This window comes from Leucoraja erinacea, chromosome 9 (assembly GCF_028641065.1).
Source record: "Leucoraja erinacea ecotype New England chromosome 9, Leri_hhj_1, whole genome shotgun sequence".
Lineage (NCBI taxonomy): Eukaryota > Metazoa > Chordata > Chondrichthyes > Rajiformes > Rajidae > Leucoraja > Leucoraja erinaceus.
In genome coordinates this window covers 12117187-12136596 of record NC_073385.1, presented here as the reverse complement: position 1 = coordinate 12136596, position 19410 = coordinate 12117187, and the positions used below count along the sequence as shown (strand labels likewise).

Genomic DNA, 19410 nt, shown 5'->3' with positions numbered 1-19410 from the left:
GGGAGAAGTCGCCGTTGCGGGAGCCCTGAAAAGCGGTCTCCCTCCAGGGACCGAGTCCCTTAAGGCAGCAACTCTACCGCTGCACCGCACTAGTTACCCGTCCAGTACCCCCAAGCCTTCAAAAATTCCACACCATACAACCATTGGTTTTATAAATGATGTTACAATGTTTAATAAATATTATACAAAGTACAATGTTTCATCAATATCATACAATTATGCCACTGAGCAGGAGCTGTGGAAGGGGAGGGGGATGGGGATGGTCTGACAGACTGGGAGAGGTGTGGCTTTATCCACCTGGCCGCTCAGACTAGAACAGCGTGTGGGTCTGGGGCGAGGAGGGAGTGCAAACTAACACACGCTTCACTGCCAAGAAAGAAATGGAACTCAGAAACCTGCACGGCGACGGTAAACCTTCCTTGCTACTGTCCACAAGGTTTCATAGTGTGTACACTGCTGAAATAGAGCCTGCCACTGAGCGTGAACCCAACACTGGGGGTCTGAAGAAGGGTCTCGACCCGAAACGTTGCCTATTTCCTTTACTCCATAGACGCTGCCTCACCCGCTGAGTTTCTCCCGCATTTTTGTCAACCGCTGGGGTTTATTAGTTTAGTTTATGTTCATAAGTGATAGGAGCAGAATTAGGCCAAACGGCCCATTGAGTCTACTCCGCCATTCAATCAAGGCTGATCTGTATCGCCATTCTCCTGCCTTCTCCCCATAACCCCTGATACCCGCACTAATCAAGAATATATCTATCTCTGCCTTAAAAATCTCCACTGACTTGGCCTCCACCGCCGTCTGTGGCAATGAATTCCACGGATTCACCAGCCTCTTTGGTTTCGAGATACAGCATGGAAACAGGCCCTTTGTCCCCACCAAGTCCGCGCCGATCAGCGATCACCCTTTCACACCAGTTCTGTGTTATCCCACTTCCCCACTCCCTGCACACCAGGGGCAATTTACAGAGGGCCAATTAGCCTACAAACCCCGCACGTCTTTGGGATGTGGGAGGAAGCCGGAGCACCCGGAGGAAACCCACACGGTCACGCAGGTAGAACGCGCAAACACCACAAGCGGACAGCACCCGAGGTTAGGATCGAACACGGGTCTCTGCCGCCGTGAGGCAGCTGCCCTACAGCGCTGCGTCACTGTGCCATTCAAAGTAGTGAGTGTGTACTGTAGGAATGACTTGGGAAGTTGGAGGTGGTCAGAGGGGGATGGGGTTGGACTTGTGCCTCAAGCAGGTTGCCAAGGGCCAAAGATGTTGGGGAGGGGAGGGGAGGATGTCATTCATCAGATCATAAGATCATATGTTCTTAACTGATAGGAGTTCAATTATGCCATTCGGCCCATCAAGTCTACACCGCCATCTCTCTCGCCTAACGCCATTCTCCTGCCTTCTCCCCATAACCTCTGACACCCGTACCAATCAAGAATCTATCTATCTCTGCCTTCAATATATCCACTGATTTGGCCTCCACAGCCTTCTGTGACAAATAATTCCACTGATTCACCACCCTCTGACCAAAGAAATTCCTCCTCATCTCCTTCCTAAAAGAACGTCCTTTAATTCTGAGGCTGAGATCTCTAGTCCTAGACTCTCCCACCAGTGGAAACATCCTCTCCACATCCACTCTAATTCTACTGCATACAACCGCATCCAATCCTACCGCTGCGACGCCGTGCCACCCGAGTTTCCGAACAATTCGGAAGTGAGTGGAAGTTCGGAAGATTTATCCAGGAGCCTGCGGGAAAGGTGAGGCATGGGAATAGGGGTTGGATGGGGATGAGACTCCCCAGCCACGATCACATTGAATGGCGGTGCTGCCTCGAAGGGCCGAATGGCCTACTCCTGCACCTATTGTCTATTGTCTACTGAGACCATTCATCCGGAAGTGAAAACGGAGGGTCTTAGTGAGACCACACCTGGAATATTGCGTACAGTTTTGGTCTCCTAATCTGAGGAAAGACTCTTGCCATAGAGGGAGTACAGAGAAGGTTCACCAGACTGATTCCTGGGATGTCAGGACTTTCATATGAAGAAAGACTGGATAGACTCGGCTTGTACACGCTAGAATTTAGAAGATTGTGACCAAAGAGGGGAGGGGGGCCCCATAAAATCTTTACGATATACAAACATCATGTCTGTTAGGTAATGCGTTACAAATCAGCGATCCTGCAGTTTAAAATATCTATGGCATTTATTCCTTTACACTCTTCAAATCCATAATTAGTTTAGTACGCTCCCTTTTGAATCTGCTAATATTATCACGGGCAGCCTGTTCCCGCTGTGCAATGAAATGTTATCAGTCGTGGGTGATTCAGGGCTGGATCTCACAGAGACCTCTGGTGTTAACTAACCTCTCTCCGCATTGCTTTACCCACTTTCGGAACACAGCGGCCACCGGCTACGACTCGCTGACCACCCGAGAGGAGATTGCCCTTGAACTCCGGCTACTTCGGAGTGAAGTAGAAAGATGTTACAGTTTAGGTGGAAGATATGACACAAAATGCTGGAGTAACTCAGTGGGACAGGCGGCATCTCTGGAGAGAAGGAATGGGTGACGTTTCAAGTCGAGGCCCTTCGTCAGTTTTGGTCACCATCGTATAGAAAAGATGTTATCAAGTAGGAAAAAGTTCAGGGGAGATTTACGAGGATGTTGCCAGGACTCGAGGACCTGAGCTACCAAGAGGTTCTGAGCAGGCTGGGACTCTATTCCTTGAAGCACAGGAGGATGAGGGGTGTTCTTATAGAGGTGTACAAAGTCACGAGTGGAATAGATCGGGTAAACACACAGTCTCTTGCCCAGAATAGGGGAGTCAAGAACCAGAGGACATAGGTTTCAGTTGAGGGGGAAAAGATTTTAATAGGAACCTGATTAGGTAACTTTTTCACACAAAAGGTGGTAGGTGAGTGGAACGAGCTGCCAGAGGAGGTAGTTAAGGCAGGTACTATCGCAATGTTTAATAAACATTTGGACAGGTACAATGGATAGGATCGGTTTAGAGGGATAAGAGCCAAAAGCAGGCAGATGGGACTAGTGTAGGTGGGGCATGTTGGTTGGTGTGGGCAAGTTGGGCCGAAGGGCCTGTTTCCCCACTGTATCACTCTGACTCGATGTTCTCCAGAGATGCTGCCGGTCCCGCTGAGTTACTCCTGCATTTTGTGTCTATCTTCGGTGTAAAGCAGCATCATAATGCAAAATAAGAAATAACACTCACATTCAACTGAATGGCTCTACCTCAGCTGCTATTGTTATTTATCTGTAATTTTTTAATTTTTTTATTATATGTATGTATTTTTACCTTATCTTATATATTTAAACTGCTCTTGTGAATCGCACCGTGGGATTGACTTTTAAATTTCGTTGTACCATGTGCAATGACAATAAAGAGATTCATTCATTCATTCATTCATCTGCAGTTCCTTCCTCCACCCTTGGATCTGAAGTCATTTGCAGACAAGGCTGGGGGGAGGGTGACACATCTCCTTCCCCATAGCACATGAGTGAAGCAAATGGTTTTTTTAACATTGATCCATTAGTTTTACTGTCAGTTTTTGGTTTCTGGTCTTTTATAATTCAATTCTGAATTTATTTAATGTGCTGAATTAAAAATATCTCAGCTGGCATGGCGGGATACTGGGCTCATGATTCTTCAGTTATAAGACCATTGATGCAAGGGCATCACTGAAATATACAACAGAGAACCAGGACCTTCGGCCCATCAGGCCTATGCTGGCCCTCGTGCCTATCTACACTAATGCCACTTGCCGGCCTTAATTCCATGACCTCGTCCGCGATTGAGGAGAGACCCGGGTTCAATCCTGACCACGGTTGCTGTCTGTGGTTTCCTCCAGGTGCTCCGGTTTCCTCCGTACAGGTTTGTATGTTAGGTTACAGGTATGGGCCTCTATACACTGTCCCTAGTGTGCAGGATAGAACTAGTGTACTGGTTGATCGCTGGTCTGTGCGGACTCGGTGGGCCGTAAGGCTCGTTTCCACAATGTATCTCTAAAGTAAACTAAACTAAACTAAAACGAAACACAACACCAACAATGTTTGCTGGGGTGTTATCAAGTTTGGACAGATATTGCCAATGATGTGTGATGTGAGGCAGCAGGAGATTTATTCACTTTATATAATCTCTGACAGTTAAGGGCTCACATTGTTGTTATTGCAGAATTTGCCATTTGGTTAAGTGTGCTATAAACATTATTCCACTTCCTAACTTAGACAACAGTAAATAAATTATTTCTGTGTAATCCCATCTCAGAGGTTTTTCATTTGCACTAAATTTGTCACTGGCTTGTAATTCCTTGTGTTGGTTTAAATTTATCACTCGCCAGAACCCTGGTGTACGATGTCTCTCTGCTCAGCATTTTGTCGTTAGAATTAAATATGGACGTGACTTTCAAGCCCCTTTAAACATTGACGTTACGAAGGCAGTCCTTTGGTCTTTGGGCGGCATGGTTGGGGCGCAGCGGGTAAAGCTGCCGCCTCACGGCGCCAGAGAACCGGGTTCCATTCTGACCGCAGGTGCTGTTTGTGTGGAGTTTGCACATTCTCCCTGCGATCACATGGGGTTTATTGTGGGTGCGCCAGTTTCCTCCCATGTGCCAAAGACACGTGGGCTTATTGGTTTAGTTTAGTTTAGCTTACAGAGATGCAGTCTGGAAACGGGCCCTTTGGCCCACCGAGTCCACGCCGACCAGCGATCCGCTCACACTGACACCACCTTACACACACTAGGGACAATTTACGATTTTACCGAAGCCAATTAACCTCTAACCCTGTACGTCCTTTGGGTGTGGGGAGGAAACCGGAGCATCAGGAGAAAACCCACGCAGGTCACGGGGAGAACGTCCAAACTCCGTACACACAAGCACCCACATTCGGGAACGAGCCTGGGTCTCTGGCGCTGTAAGGCAGCAACTCTGCCGCTGCCCCACCGTGCCTCTGTAAATTGCCCCTAGTGTTTAAGGAGGGCATGTGAAGGTGGGATAACATAGAACTAGTATGAACGGGTGATCGATGGGCGACGTGGACTCGGTGGGCCAAAGGGCCTGTTTCCATGTTGTATCTCTGAACTAAACTCCCTGTCGGTGCCCTGGCTTCTGTCTGTTGGCATTTTGCATAACATTAGGCTATTTTATACAAGCAAAAGTATTGTAGTAGACAGGAGCAACCCAATAATGAGCTCGTTGGACAAACGTCTCTTTCTGGAATCCAGAAAATTAGGGGAAAACTTAAAATGAAATTAAACATCTGATTTTGGAGGGACCAGTTACTCAGGTAAGATGGACACAACAAGCTGGAGTAACTCAGCAGGACAGGCAGCATCTCTGGAGAGAAGGAACGGGTGACATTTCGGGTCGAGACCCTTCTTCATACCCAAAACATCTCAACCTGAAACGTCACCCGTTCCTTCTCTCCAGAGATGCTGCCTATCCCGCTGAGTTACTCCAGCACTTTGTGTCTATCTTCGGTTTAAACCAGCATCTGCAGTTCCTTCCTACACATATTCAGGCAATATGCATAATTGCAGAATGCCAGGATCTTTCACTGACGGCCTGTTGTGCTTCACTGCCTGTATAACCTCATTATCTCCTAGCCCACAGCCAACAATGGACCATTATGAGCTCCACATTTCCTTAATCATTGTTGCTTTTTATTTTGCATATCTTTCATTCTTTTGTTCTATATCTCTCTATATCACTGTCTGGATCTCTCGTTTCCCTCTCCCCCGACTCTCAGTCTGAAGAAGGGTCTCGACCCGAAACGTCACCCATTCCTTTTCTCCAGAGAGGCTGCCTGGCCCGCTGAGTTACTCCAGCATTTTGTCTCTATCTTAATGCAAATACCAAGTAGGAAGTTAATGGTTAAAATATATATATATATTCGTCAGTAGTTAGACCAAGGTGACTTTTTGTTGTTGTATTTTAGCTTGTCACATCTGCGTGTCTGACATCTGGGCTGATAATAGGCCTGGGAAAGCGATATTAGTTGGAGATTAAATCAATTTTTAAAAAACCTATCACAAAAGTCACATTTAATTTTCAGAAGGTCCTCGACTCTCCCAAAATAAAACATGGTGATTGTAGGTTTATGGAGGGACATGGGCCCTTATATTTCGAACAGCGTTTAGTAAAATGGATCTAGCTTGTTCAAACAAAGTAGCCTTTATGACTCAGCTACAGTAACATCGTGCAGCTAATTATGGCATAATTGGCTCACTGTGGGTCTGTGACCCAGGGCAAAGCTTGCTAAGCAACAGCGAATAGGCTATTTGCATATCATTGGCTTGTTCACGCTTGCTCTGGACCAGTTTAATTATATTTGTACAAGAGCTGTAACCCCCAGCTCACTTCACATCCTCCACAGTTCATTCCCACATCTCCTCTTTCCGCCATGTTCCCCCTTCAGGCTATCAGTAGAGTGGGACAAGGCAAAGCCATCGCACTCCAGAACCACCGTCCCCCTGTGGTAGATTAACTGGAAGGCTAGTTCTCTCTTCCATAGTCTCCCCCATAGTCAAGTGTCCCCTCCTCTGCCAGGGTGGCTCCCATGGCTGCTAGCGGTAAAGGGGTCAAAGTGCAGCCAGTGGACTCTCTGGCACCCCTTCTGGTCACTCAAGGCCGCCCCTCCCCCGGCCGCTCAAAGCCCCCCCCCCCCCCCCCCCACACGGGGTTATGAGAACAAGCTCCCCCATGCCAGGTGGGCCCCACCGTCCGCACCTCACTCCCAAAATGGCCAGACAATGGATAACACACACAATTTACTTCAATGGACAGGGGCAGTGGACATTAGATAATCAAACGGGTGAAGAAGAGTCTCTCGAGGATCATCGCGCCGAGCGGGTGGGCGGTTCCACGCTATACGTGACCCGGCTTGGACAGGTAAGCAATGAGAGCCACGATCACCCCAACGTAAATGCCCGTGCCGATGGTGATGGAGAGGGCGGCCAGGAAGAGAGCCCTTCGCGATGCCGAGGTAGCCCGCTGGTAGTCCCCTTTGGCAATGGCCTTGCTGGTCTGCAAATGAAGAAAGCGTTGTTACTGGCGATGCCAAACACACAGGTCCCAATGTTCAGACTTTGCTTTCTCCCTCCTTCCCCTCCCCCTCCCCTCCCCAGCTCTCCCGCAGCCCACTGTCTCCGCCTCTTCCTATCTTCTTCCCGTCCCCCCACCCCCACATCAGTCTGAAGAAGGGTCTCGACCCGAAATGTCTCCTATTCCTTCACTCCACAGATGCTACCTCACCCGCTGAGTTTCTCAAGCATTTTTGTCTATCAAAGTTCAGACTAGTCTGTTATTTTCACGTGGACCGAGGTGCAGTGCTTTTGATGCGTGCTAACCAGTCAGCGTGAAAAATAACAAATGATTACAATCGAGCCATACACAGTGTATAGATACATGATAAGGGATCTCCGTACATTAACACTATCCTACACACACTAGGGACAATTTACACTTATACCAATCCAATTAACTTCCAAACCTGTACGTCTTTGGAGTGTGGGAGGAAACCGAAGGTCTCGGAGAAAACCCACGCAGGTCACGGGGACAGCGGACAAACTCCGTACAGACAGCGCCCGTAGTCGGGATCGAACCCGGGTCACTGACTCTGCAAGCACTGTAAGGCAGCAACTCTATCGCTGCGCCACCCTGCCACCCCATGATTCATGATAAGGGAATTACATTCAGTGAAAGTTAAAGCCAGTAAAGTTCGATCAAAGATAGTCCGAGGGTCATCAACGAGGTAGATAGTAGTTCAGCACCGCTCTCTAGTTGTGGTAGGATGGTTCAGTTGCCTGATAACAGCCGGGAAGAAACTGTCCCAGAATCTGGAGATGTGCGTTTTCACAACTTTAATATCTCTTGCCCGATAGGAGAGGGGAGGAGAAGAGGGAGTGGCCGGGCCTTGCCGAGGCAGCGCGAGGTGTAAAAGGAGTCAATGGAAGGGAGACACACAAAGCTGGAGTCACCCAGCGGGACAGGCAGCAACCCTGGAGAAAAAGGAATGGGTGTCGTTTCGGATCGAGACCCTTCTTCAGGTTGGTTTGTGTGATGGTCTGGGCTGCGTCCCCAACATTCAGCCCAGGTTCGAATGCAGTCTTGCCCAGGGCGGGCACTTGTCTGCCAACCAGTACCAACCCGTGCCACGCGCCATAAACATCTGAACCATCAACGACAGCTACTCCTCAGTTTACGAGGCGTCACATCCCAGAAAAATGTTGCGTTAAGTGAAAACTCACAAACTCACAAAGTGTTTCTCATTGATTTCACTGTAAATCCCCTGGCTGTGTGGTAGAATTCAAGAGTTTGGGGCAAATGTATCTGAACGCTTCAAAGTACATCGATGCAGAGGTCATTAAATCTTAAACGAAGTTCATAAAAACTGATGTAAAGTACATGTAGTTCCCTTTCACCGTGAAACACACGGACGATCTCTTAAAAACACATTGTTAAATGTTTTTAATATTCTCTCTCTGTCTCTCTCTCTCTGTCTCACTCTCTCTGTCTCTGTCTCACTCTCTCTGTCTCTGTCTCACTCTCTGTCTCTGTCTCTCTCTCTCTCTCTCTGTCTCACTCTCTCTGTCTCTGTCTCTCTCTCTCTCTCTCTGTCTCACTCTCTCTGTCTCTGTCTCACTCTCTGTCTCTCTCTCTCTGTCTCTCTCTCTGTCTCACTCTCTCTCTCTGTCTCTGTCTCTCTCTCTCTCTCTCACTCTCTCTGTCTCTCTCTCACTCTCTCTCTCTCTCTCTCACTCTCTCTGTCTCTGTCTCTCTCTCTCTCTCTCTCTCTCACTCTCTCTGTCTCTCTCTCTCTCTCTGTCTCTCTCACTCTCTCTCTCTGTCTCACTCTCTCTCTCTCTGTCTCACTCTCTCTCTCTCTGTCTCTGTCTCTCTCTGTCTCTGTCTCACTCTCTCTCTCTCTCTCTCTCTCTCTCTCTCTCTGTCTCTGTCTCACTCTCTCTGTCTCTCTCTCTCTCTCTCTGTCTCTCTCTCTCTCTCTCTCTCTCTCTCTCTCTCTCTCTCTCTGTCTCCCTCTTTTTCACTGTCTCTGCATCTCCCTCTCTCTCTCTCTCTCTCTCTCTCTCTCTCTCTCCTTTCCCCACACCCCTGGTCTTAGCCATCACTTTGCCAGCCAGGATAATCCTAGCATGAACCTGAGCACTCCCACCACTCCTGTGTTTCTGTTCATTTAATCCAGATTCATTAAATAAATAAATAAATAAATAACAAATAAATAAATGAATAAATAAATAGATAAATAAATAAATAAATAAAAATAAATAAATAGATAAATAAATAGAATAGATAGATAAATAAATAAATAAATCAGTTAGGGTGGCACGGTGGCACAGCGGTTGAGCTGCTGCCATTTACAGCAATCAGAGACCCGGGTTCAATCCTGCCCACGGAGGCTGTCTGTACGGAGTTTGTACATTCTCTCCGTGACCTGCGGGTGCTCCGGTTTTCTCCCACACTTTTCTCCGGGTGCTCCAGTTAATTGGCTTTGGTAAAAATTCTAAATTGTTCCCCGTGTGTGTACAGGAGAGCGTTAGTGAATGGGGTGAGACCGCTGGTCGGCACCGACTCGGTGGCTAAAAGGCCGGTTTCCACACTGTATTTCTAAACTAAACTCTGGAGTTTAGAAGGATGAGAGGGGATCTTATTGAAACTTGTAAGATTATCATGGGTTTGGACACGCAACATGTTCCCGATGTTGGGGGAGTCCAGAACCAGGGGCCACAGTTTAAGAATAAGGGGTAGGCCATTTAGAACGGAGACGAGGAAACGCTTTTTCACACAGAGAGTTGTGAGTCTGATTGGGGATGATCAGCCATGATCACATTGAATGGCGGTGCTGGCTCGAAGGGCCGAATGGCCTATTCCTGCACCTATTGTGTATCGTCTATTGTCTATTGACATGTTGGTCGTGGGGTGTGAGCAAGTTGGGCCGAATGGTCTGCTTCCACGCTGTATGACTCTATGACTCCTCAGGAACTCATGACCCTAACCACAGCAACATTCTATGATAAAAGATATAGAAACAAGGAACTGCAGATGCCGGCTTGCAAAAGAATACACAAAGTGCTGGAGCGACTCAGCGGGTCAGGCAGCATCTTAGGAGAACATGGATAGGCAACGTTTCGGGTCGGGATCCTGCTTAGACCAATGGCGTCCCTTAGAGGAATCCCACCCTGGGAAAACTCACACGGTCACGGGGAGAAGGTACAAACTCCGCACAGACAGCAACCGCAGTCGGGATCGAATCTGGAAAGCTTTTGTTGCGTGCTACGCGGTCAGGAGAAGAACTGTACGTAATTACATGGGAGAATCTAGTGGCAAGTTTTCAGAGGATGTGAAATATTTGTGCTGGGACATAAATGTGCTGGGGATTAATTGTTGTTTGACACCAGTACTAATGACGTGGGTGGAGGGACAAACTTACGCAACCTCCCTGCAGGCGGTCACGGTGGCGTAGCAGTAGAAACATAGAAACATAGAAGCAGGAGGAGGCCATTCAGCCCTTCGAGCCAGCACCTCCATTCATTGTGATCATGGCTGATTGTCCCCAATCAATAACCCGTGCCTGCCTTCTCCCCATATCCCTTGATTCACTAGCCCCTAGAGCTCTATCTAACTCTCTCTTAAATCCATCCAGTGATTTGGCCTCCACTGCCCTCTGTGGCAGGGAATTCCACAAATTCACAACTCCCTGGGTGAAAAAGTTTTTTCTCACCTCAGTCTTAAATGACCTCCCCTTTATTCTAAGACTGTGGCCCCCTGTTTCTGGACTCGCCCAACATTGGGAACATTTTTCCTGCATCTAGCTTGTCGTCCTTTTATAATTTTATATGTTTCTATAAGATCCATCCCTCATCCTTCTAAACTCCAGTGAATACAAGCCTAGTATTTTCAATCTTTCCTCATATGACAGTCCCGCCATCCTCTAGAGTTGCTGCCTTACAGCGAATGCAGCGCCGGAGACCCGGGTTCAATCCCGACTACGGGTTCTGTCTGTACGGAGTTTGTACGTTCTCCCCTTGACCTGCGTAGATTTTCTCCCAGATCTTCGGTTTCCTCCCACACTCCAAAGACGCACAGGTTTGTAGGTTAATTAGGTTGGTAAATGTAAAAATTGTCCCTAGTGGGTGTAGGATAGTGTTAATGTGCGGGGATCGCTGGTCGGCGCGGACCCGGTGGGCCGAAGGGCCTGTTTCCGCGCTGTATCTCTAAACTAAACTAAACCACGAGTGGCTTCTGATCAGACTGATGGATAAAGGGAACCAGATATGACTGTTTCATCCCAGCCGGACCAGTGTGTAGTGATGATAGTTGAAGACTGTGTGGTCCAGAGGGTTAGACACAAAATGCTGGAGTTACCCAGCAGGGCAGGCAGCATCTCTGGAGAAAACTAATGGGTGACGTTTCGGGTCGAGACCCTTCCTCGGACTGAGAGTGAGGGGAGAGGGAAACTTGAGGTATGGCAAGGTACAAAGAACAAATGAATGAAAGGTGTGAAAAGAACAAATCAAAGCCAATCAAGGTAAGGTGGAGCCCACAATGCTCCATTGTTGGCTGTGGAGAAGGTGATAACGAGTGGATACAGTCAGTGAAACTAAGAAGGACGACAGTGAAATTAGTAGGACGACTGGTGGGGACCAGAGTATTCACGATGTCCCACACTGACTGCCCACTGGGGCTTTTCCCTGGTGGCATCAAAGCCATCCACCCAGTAACTGATGCTGTTCTGGCCTGGATGTCTACCCTTGACCTACAACTTTAGGCTGTGCACACCATACGCAAGAAGAAGACTAGGGTGGGTGAGGGACGAGATAGATGGATTTTTGATTAGTACGGTTGTCAGGGGTTATAGGGAGAAGGCAGGACAATGGGGTTAGAAGGGAGAGATACATCAGCCATGATTAAATGGCAAAGTAGACTAGATGGGCCAAAAGGCCAAATTATGCTCCTATCACTTATGACATGACCTTATGAGTGGGTGACATTTTGGGTCGAGACCCTTCTTCAGTGAGAGGGAGACTGGAGATAAGGAAGGGTAAGGTGTGAAAACACAGATCAAAGGGGACGAAGTTCAAGGAAATGTGAAACAGTTCATTATTAGCCGAGGGAAAGGTGACAACGAGGCATACAATCAGTAAAATTTAATCAGGAGGCCAATGAAACTAGTCAGAGAACTAGAACAGAGAGAGGGGAGTGCAAGGGTTACTTGAAGTTGGAGAAATCAATCAGGTTCATGTTTTCAGACCAAGTTGAGTAAAATCAAGAGAAGACTACCTTTGTCACTATGAACCAAGCCACCGTTAGTCAGTTTGACTGGAGCCTTTTTGTTACAGCTTCAACCTCTCCCTCTCCCTGTGAAATAGCCAGCGCATGCGATAAAATGTGACACTGCCTGTCGGCAACAATGTACAAACATGACGGAGAAGCTTGAGAAGAAATTACAATTCTTGCAGCTAAACTTTACCTAAGCAGGTCCATTCACTCTGACACAATAGCAGCCAGATCCATTACTGTGTAATTGATTCCGATTGTTAATGGATCTCATACCATCTGTCACAAAGTGTAACAGTGTCTAACAAGGAACACTATAATTGTGCGATCAGCACATTAGATAGTGTAATATATTGCAGTTGACTCTAACACATCCTTTGGCCTAATAGGCAATTAGCCGGTTCATACAAATAAAGAGAGTCGAGGAAATGAAATGGATTCCTGTGTTGTATCGGGAGCCCTGCTGCTCGAAGGGCTGTTCAGTTCCCCTTCCTCATTGCACGGTTAATAAGCAGCCATGTAACATCTTCAACCAACGGGGCACAAATAACTGAGCACCGGCACACCACAGGGCTGTGTACTGAGCCCCATGCTCGACTCCCGACTGTGTTTCCTGCATTAGACACCACACCATCGGGCTGATTGGGCTACTAACCAACGGTGTGATCGACTCCCTCTTCAGAGCGGGGGTCAGAACCTGGCGGACTGTGTAACAACTTGTCATTAAACACCTCCAAGACCATCGTGATTATTCCCTTTGCAGGGCACCCTGACACAAGGGACCGCTGGGCTCCGCAGGGTGTTGAATGTATCCTCAATAAGGATTGTATCATAATTGTATAATAGTTTATTATGGATATATGTTTGTATTGTATTTATGGTGGTGGGTTCTGGCTTGTTTTATTGTAGTGTAAATATTGATTAAATTTTTTGATTAAAAAAAAAAAAAAAAAAAACCAAGGAGCTGATTATTGACTTCAGGAGGTCACATAATGGAGAATACGCCCCAATCTCCATCTACGGGGACAGTGTGGAGAGAGTGTCCAGCTTTAAGTTTCTGGGCACTCACATTTCAGAGGACCTCACATGGTCCACAAACACCGCTGCGCTGGTCAAGAAGGCACAGCAACGACTGTTCTTCCTGAGGACATTAAAAAAGACTGGTCTGCCCCAACAGCTGCTGACAACCTTCTACCACTGCACCACAGAGAGCATATTAACGTATGGCATCTCTGTGTGGTATCTCAGCTGCACGGAGGCGGAGAGGAGAGCTCTTCAGCGCGTCGTCCACAGAGCGCAGAGGATCATTGGGACACAGCTACCAGCCTTGGAGGGCATCTACCACTCACGGTGCCTCAGGAAGGCCGTCAGCATCCATAAAGACTCCTCACACCCCTTGTAACGAACTGTTCGAACTACTTCCCTCCGGCAGACGTTACAAGGCCTTCTACGCCCGAACCTCCAGACTCAGAAACAGCTTCATTCCCAGAGCTATAGCGACTCTGAACCAGCCCTGCTGAATCCCCCCACCCCCATGGACTGTCTCCCGCGGATGGTCACGACACACAGCTTATTTATTTATTTTACTTTCTTTTGCATCGGTTGGAGCTGCTACTAAATCTCGTTGCACTGACGTGCAATGACAATAAAAGATATTATTATTATTATTATTATTATTATTATTATTATTATTATTAAAATGTCATGGTTGACCAGTCATCGTTGCCATATCAAGAGATATGGGAAAAAGGCAGGAACAGGGTACTGATTTTAGATGATCAGCTATGATCATATTGAATGGCGGTGCAGGCTCGAAGGGTCGAATGGCCTACTCATGCACCTATGTTTTCTATGTTTCTATGCCACCAGAACCAGGCAGGAATGGAAGCCATTCAGTTCATCTTAACTACTGCTCTTTTACGTTGAGTGTAGGAAGGAACTGCAGATGCTGGTTTCCCCTCTCCCTCCATCCCTCCCTCACCCTAGTTTCCCGACGGGTTTCACTGTCCTCCTGACTAATTTTACTAATCGTACGCCTCCTTGTCACCTTCCCCGCAGCCAACAAACCCTTCAAAGTTGTCTTGTTGAGTCTCATTGTCTGTAACTCGTTTTCACCGAGCCCACAGCTAACGATGGACCGTTTCTTTTATCATCATTTTGGTTTTTTTGCACATCTTCCAATCATTTGTTCTATTTCTCTCTCTATCACTGTCGTTTCCCTTTCCCCTGACTTTCAGCCTGAAGAAAGGTCTGGACCCGAAGCATCGCCTATTCCTTTTCTCCGGAGAAACTGTTTGACCCGCTGAGTTACTCCAGCATGTTGTGCGCATCTTCGGTTTAAACCAGCATCTGCAGTTCCATCCAACACATAGACACAACATTCTGGAGTAACACAATGCTGGAGGAACAGCATCTGATAATTCGCTTGGGCAGTTTATAACCCAACGACTTCTGTAACTTCAAGTAACCCTTGTTTTCCCTCTCTCTCCATCCCTCCCACATCCTAGTTCTCCCACCAGTTTCACTGTCCTCATGATTAAATATTGCTTATTATATTTCGTTATCATCTTCCCCTCAGCCAACAATGAACCATTCTGCATTTTCTTGACCCCCGTCCCCTTTGATATGTGTTTTCACACCTTACCCTTCCATATCGCCCTCCTCCCTCTCCCCTGACTCGCAGTCTGAAGAAAGGTCTCGACCCGAAATGTCACCCATTCCTTCTTTCCAGAGATGCTGCCTGTCCCGCTGAGGTACTCCTGCATTGCACTCATATGTACATAGTTCTGTAAAGTAGTCAGGCAAGGTAGTCATGCTATCAAATGTAGCACCAACAGTAGATGTTCAGTGCGGTTAAGGGCTGAATAAAGGAAGCAGCCTCGCTAGAATTTAGAAGATTGTGGGGGGAACTTATAGAAACTTACAAAATTCTTAAGGGGCTGGACAGGCTAGATGCAGGAAGATTGTTCCCGATGTTGGGGAAGTCCAGAACAAGGGGTCACAGTTTAAGGATAAAGAGGAAATCCTTTAGGACTGAGATGGGAAAAAAAAAATTTCACACAGAGAGTGGTGAATCTCTGGAATTCTCTGCCACAGAAGGTAGTTGAGGCCAGTTCATTGGCTATATTTAAGAGGGATGTTAGATGTGGCCCTAGTGGCTAAAGGGATCAGGGGGTATGGAGAGAAGGCAGGTACGGGATACTGAGTTGGATGATCAGCCATGATCATATTGAATGGCGGTGCAGGCTCGAAGGGCCGAATGGCCTACTCCTGCACCTATTTTCTATGTTTCTATGTTTCTATGTTTGAAGACGCTGTGTTGTGTGGGTGCATTTGGGCCAGGGTAAGTAAGGTTAGGCAATTAAAGGGTTCTGACCAGTGTTGCAGTGCTAATTCTTTAGGTTCCGGAGCTATCAAACAGGGGCGTCATTTCAGGTTTTGCTTGGGGAGGGGGTTGGGGGGCAAGCTCGTCTCCCAAGAGGGTCAAACAAGATTATAGCCTATCACTACATCTCAGTGTATAACTAGTACATTAAAACATATGATAAGACATAATTTAAATAATTTACAGAATTTAGGGGTAACGTGACGGGGCACTCACTAATTACTCAAGTGATGAGCTTATGTGGAATGAGGACCTCACTTTCAGTGGTGCACCAGGTTCGTGTCCAGAGTCATGCAAAAATATATTGGATAAATATATGGATGAGAACAATGGACAGCATGGTATGAGGCCAGGCAGACCCTTCTAGTCCGTGCCGAACGGCACATTCTCCTCTAGTCCCAGATACCTGCGCTCAGACCTGTAACCTTCCATTCCTTTTATATGGTTATATAATATCTTAATTTATTTTTTAATATGATAAAACGAAATCTTGCCGGTTGCACTCACCTTCACTGGATGAGTTCATTCCACACAGCCCTCCACTCTCTGAGGTGCAAAGAAATGTCCCCCCTCATGTTAAGTTATAAACTTAAATGTACTAACTTCTCAATTCATGTCCCCTTGTTTAAATCTTCCCTACTCTCAGTGGGAAAAGCTTTTCCACGTCAACTCTGTCTATCCCTCTCATCATTTTAAAAACCTCTATCAAGTCCCCCCTTAACCTTCTGCGCTCCAAAGAGAAAAGACCTAACTTGTTCAACCTTTCTCTGTAACTTAGTTGCTGAAACCCAGGCAACATTCTAGTAAATATCCTCTGTATTCTCTCTATTCTGTTGACATCCTTCCTATAATTGGGCGACCAAAATTGTACACCCTTGTCTGCTCCTAGAATTGGGTTTCACCAAGGTCTTGTACAATGCACTACCACTTACAATGCCTTGTAAAAAAACAGGTCAACGGTAAGCTATTGTTTCTCGGTTACACTAAATTCCACCCAGATACTATAGTTTGGTGACAGATTTGATCACCGTTCTCGGTTCGAGGTTGCTTGGTCCTCCAAAACGTTCCAAATTGGAATTTAAACTGGAGGTCCCATGGAAACTGCATACTTAAGCCAGAAAATGAGTTTTAACAAGGGTGAAGAGCCATCATCCTTAAATTTAGTTGGCAAAAGGTATTCAGTAAAAATGTAGGGTTCTGACTAGTCCATGCTTTAATTGTGCGGGGAAGAATGAATTGCTGTCACACATCTCTCTCGGTAGTTGGTATCAGTCAAATTTTGGGTGAGTGCCCTTGTCTGCTCCTAATGGGGGTTTGGGTTTGGTGTAGGTCTTGTAGGAAGGATGTCCCAGCTGTTGACCGTTTAACATTTTGTAAAAACCTTCCAACAGGTGAGTTTCATTTACGTTTGTCTTGGGCAGTGGTACCAGGCCTTTCGAATTCAGAAGTTTGGTGACACTTGCTTCTCTCTCATAGGTGTTAGTAACAAATCGAGCTGCCTGTCTTTAGACACGTTCGATAGAAGACATTTTTTTATTTGTGTATGGGTCCCATGCTGCAACTGCGTAGTCCAAATGAGGTCTAACAAGGGTGAAGTTGTCCATCATCCAGACTGACAGTCATGGGCAAAAGGTATTCAAATAAAAATGTCGATTTCTGGAATGTGAAACGAACATAGAAACGTTGGAAGAACTCAACTGGTCAAGTAGCATCTGCGGAAAGAGAAACCAGTTGATGTTTTGGGTAAGTGACCCTTCCTCGGAACTGGGGACGTTCTGACCACATGACTGGGGGCCCATTTGTAGGAAGGGACATTGGCCCAAAATGTTGACTGGTTTCACTTTCCACAAATCCTTCCTGAGAGGCTGAGTTTCATTTAGTTTAGTTTAGGTGTGAAATACACCGTGGTACCAGGCCTTTCGGCCAACCGAGCCCGCACCGACCAGCAATCGCCCGAACAGGAGTTCTATACTACACACTAGGGGGCAATTTACAGAAGCCAATTAACATACAAACCTGCACGTCTTTGGGAAGTGGGATGAAACTGGCAGGTACGCAGATACTGAGTTGGATGACCCGCGTGGTCACAGGGAATACATACGAACTCCTTACAGACAGCCATCCATAGTCAGGATCGATCCCGAGTAAGGGTAACTCTAGCACTGTGCCACTGCGCCATCTTCCACCAGCTTTTCCAGCGTTTCTGTTTTATTTGGACTGAGGATAAAACGCCTTCAGATGCCAGTGGTAAACATGAGCTATAGCATCTTTTGTCTGCGGTGTCCCTTTCCCTTCTATTAATCTGAACCATTTTACTGCTTTAACAACAATGAGGTCCTTACCTTTGCTCATATATCCCGCAGTGATCAAGCAAAATCAATTTACTGACCTGCTCTGGAACAATGGTTGTGTTTTTAGATATATCAGAAGTTAAAGAAGGTTGAATCTTTACATAATCTTTTCACTCTATGTCATGTTGTCACTTGCGGGCGGAGCACCAAGGCAAATTCCTTGTATGTGAATACTTGGCCAATAAACTTATTCATTCACTTATTCATAAATTATTATCTTATCTACCACCACCTTTGCTTCCGTAAGATCCCTTTTATTTAATATGCGGCCGTTGTCAAATTCCCCGCTAGTTAAAATTCCCCACTGTTTATTTTGGCGTTATTTTTACTGAGGCACTGCACCCCTGGTCCCGACCCAAATACCACCTATCCATGTTCTCTGCAGATGCTGCCTGGCCCGTTGAGTTACTCCAGCAACTGGTCGCTGTCTTTCCTGGGCAATTTAAATGCTGGCTTAGCCTACTATAGAAACATATTAAATTATAAAAGGACTGGACAAGCTAGATGCAGGAAAAATGTTCCCAATGGTGGGAGAGTCCAGAACCAGGGGCCACAGTCTTAGAATAAAGGGGTCGTCATTTAAGACTGAGGTGAGAAAAAACTTTTTCACCCAGAGAGTTGTGAATTTATGGAATTCCCTGTCATAGAGGGCAGTGGAGGCCAAGTCACTGGATGGATTTAAGAGAGAGTTAGATAGAGCTCTAGGGGCTAGTGGAATCAAGGGATATGGGGAGAAGGCAGGCACGGGTTATTGATAAGGGATGATCAGCCATGATCACAATGAATGGCGGTGCTGGCTCGAAGGGCCGAATGGCCTCCTCCTGCACCTATTTTCTATGTTTCTATGTTTCTATGCAGTCCACATCCTTTGACTGTAGACAATATAAAATACAGACTGTCAGAACTCCAGCGTTAGCCAAGGTGCTGTTATCAGGCAACTGAATCATTTTACCAACAGCTTGAGACCAGTCCTAAACTACATTCGACCTGATTGAAAACTCTCAGACCATCTCTATCTTGGATTGGATTTTACACGCACTAAGACGCGATTCACGTTATTCCCTTTATCATTTACGCCATACGATACGATACGAGCGGGAGATTGGTCTGCCACCAGTCAAACGGTACAAGGCAATGAAAGTGTGATATGCATTATAATAATAATAATGAAATAATAATGAAATAATGAAATATTAATGAAATGTAAGTGACCAGATATTGCACGGCATATGTAATATTGCACAAACATGAGATTAAATTATTGAGTAGAAAAGTTCAGGATTCGAGATGTGCAAAGATGTGTGTGTGTGGGGGGGGGGGGGGGGGGGGGGGGGGGGGGGGGGGGGGGGGGGGGGGGGGGGGGGGGG

The 19410-nt window shown here is 46.7% G+C and overlaps 1 protein-coding gene across 1 annotated transcript in view; it reads right to left on the bottom strand.

Annotated features, from left to right (window-relative positions):
* Positions 1 to 6763: 6763 nt before the first annotated feature.
* syndig1l (synapse differentiation inducing 1-like) overlaps positions 6764 to 19410 on the bottom strand; it is a 147271-nt gene continuing 134624 nt past the window's right edge. Inside the window, exon 4 of the mRNA XM_055640136.1 lies at positions 6764 to 7036. Within this exon, the coding sequence (XP_055496111.1) occupies positions 6878 to 7036 (159 nt within the window). The 3' untranslated portion in view covers positions 6764 to 6877. The remainder of the gene's footprint in view (positions 7037 to 19410) is intronic.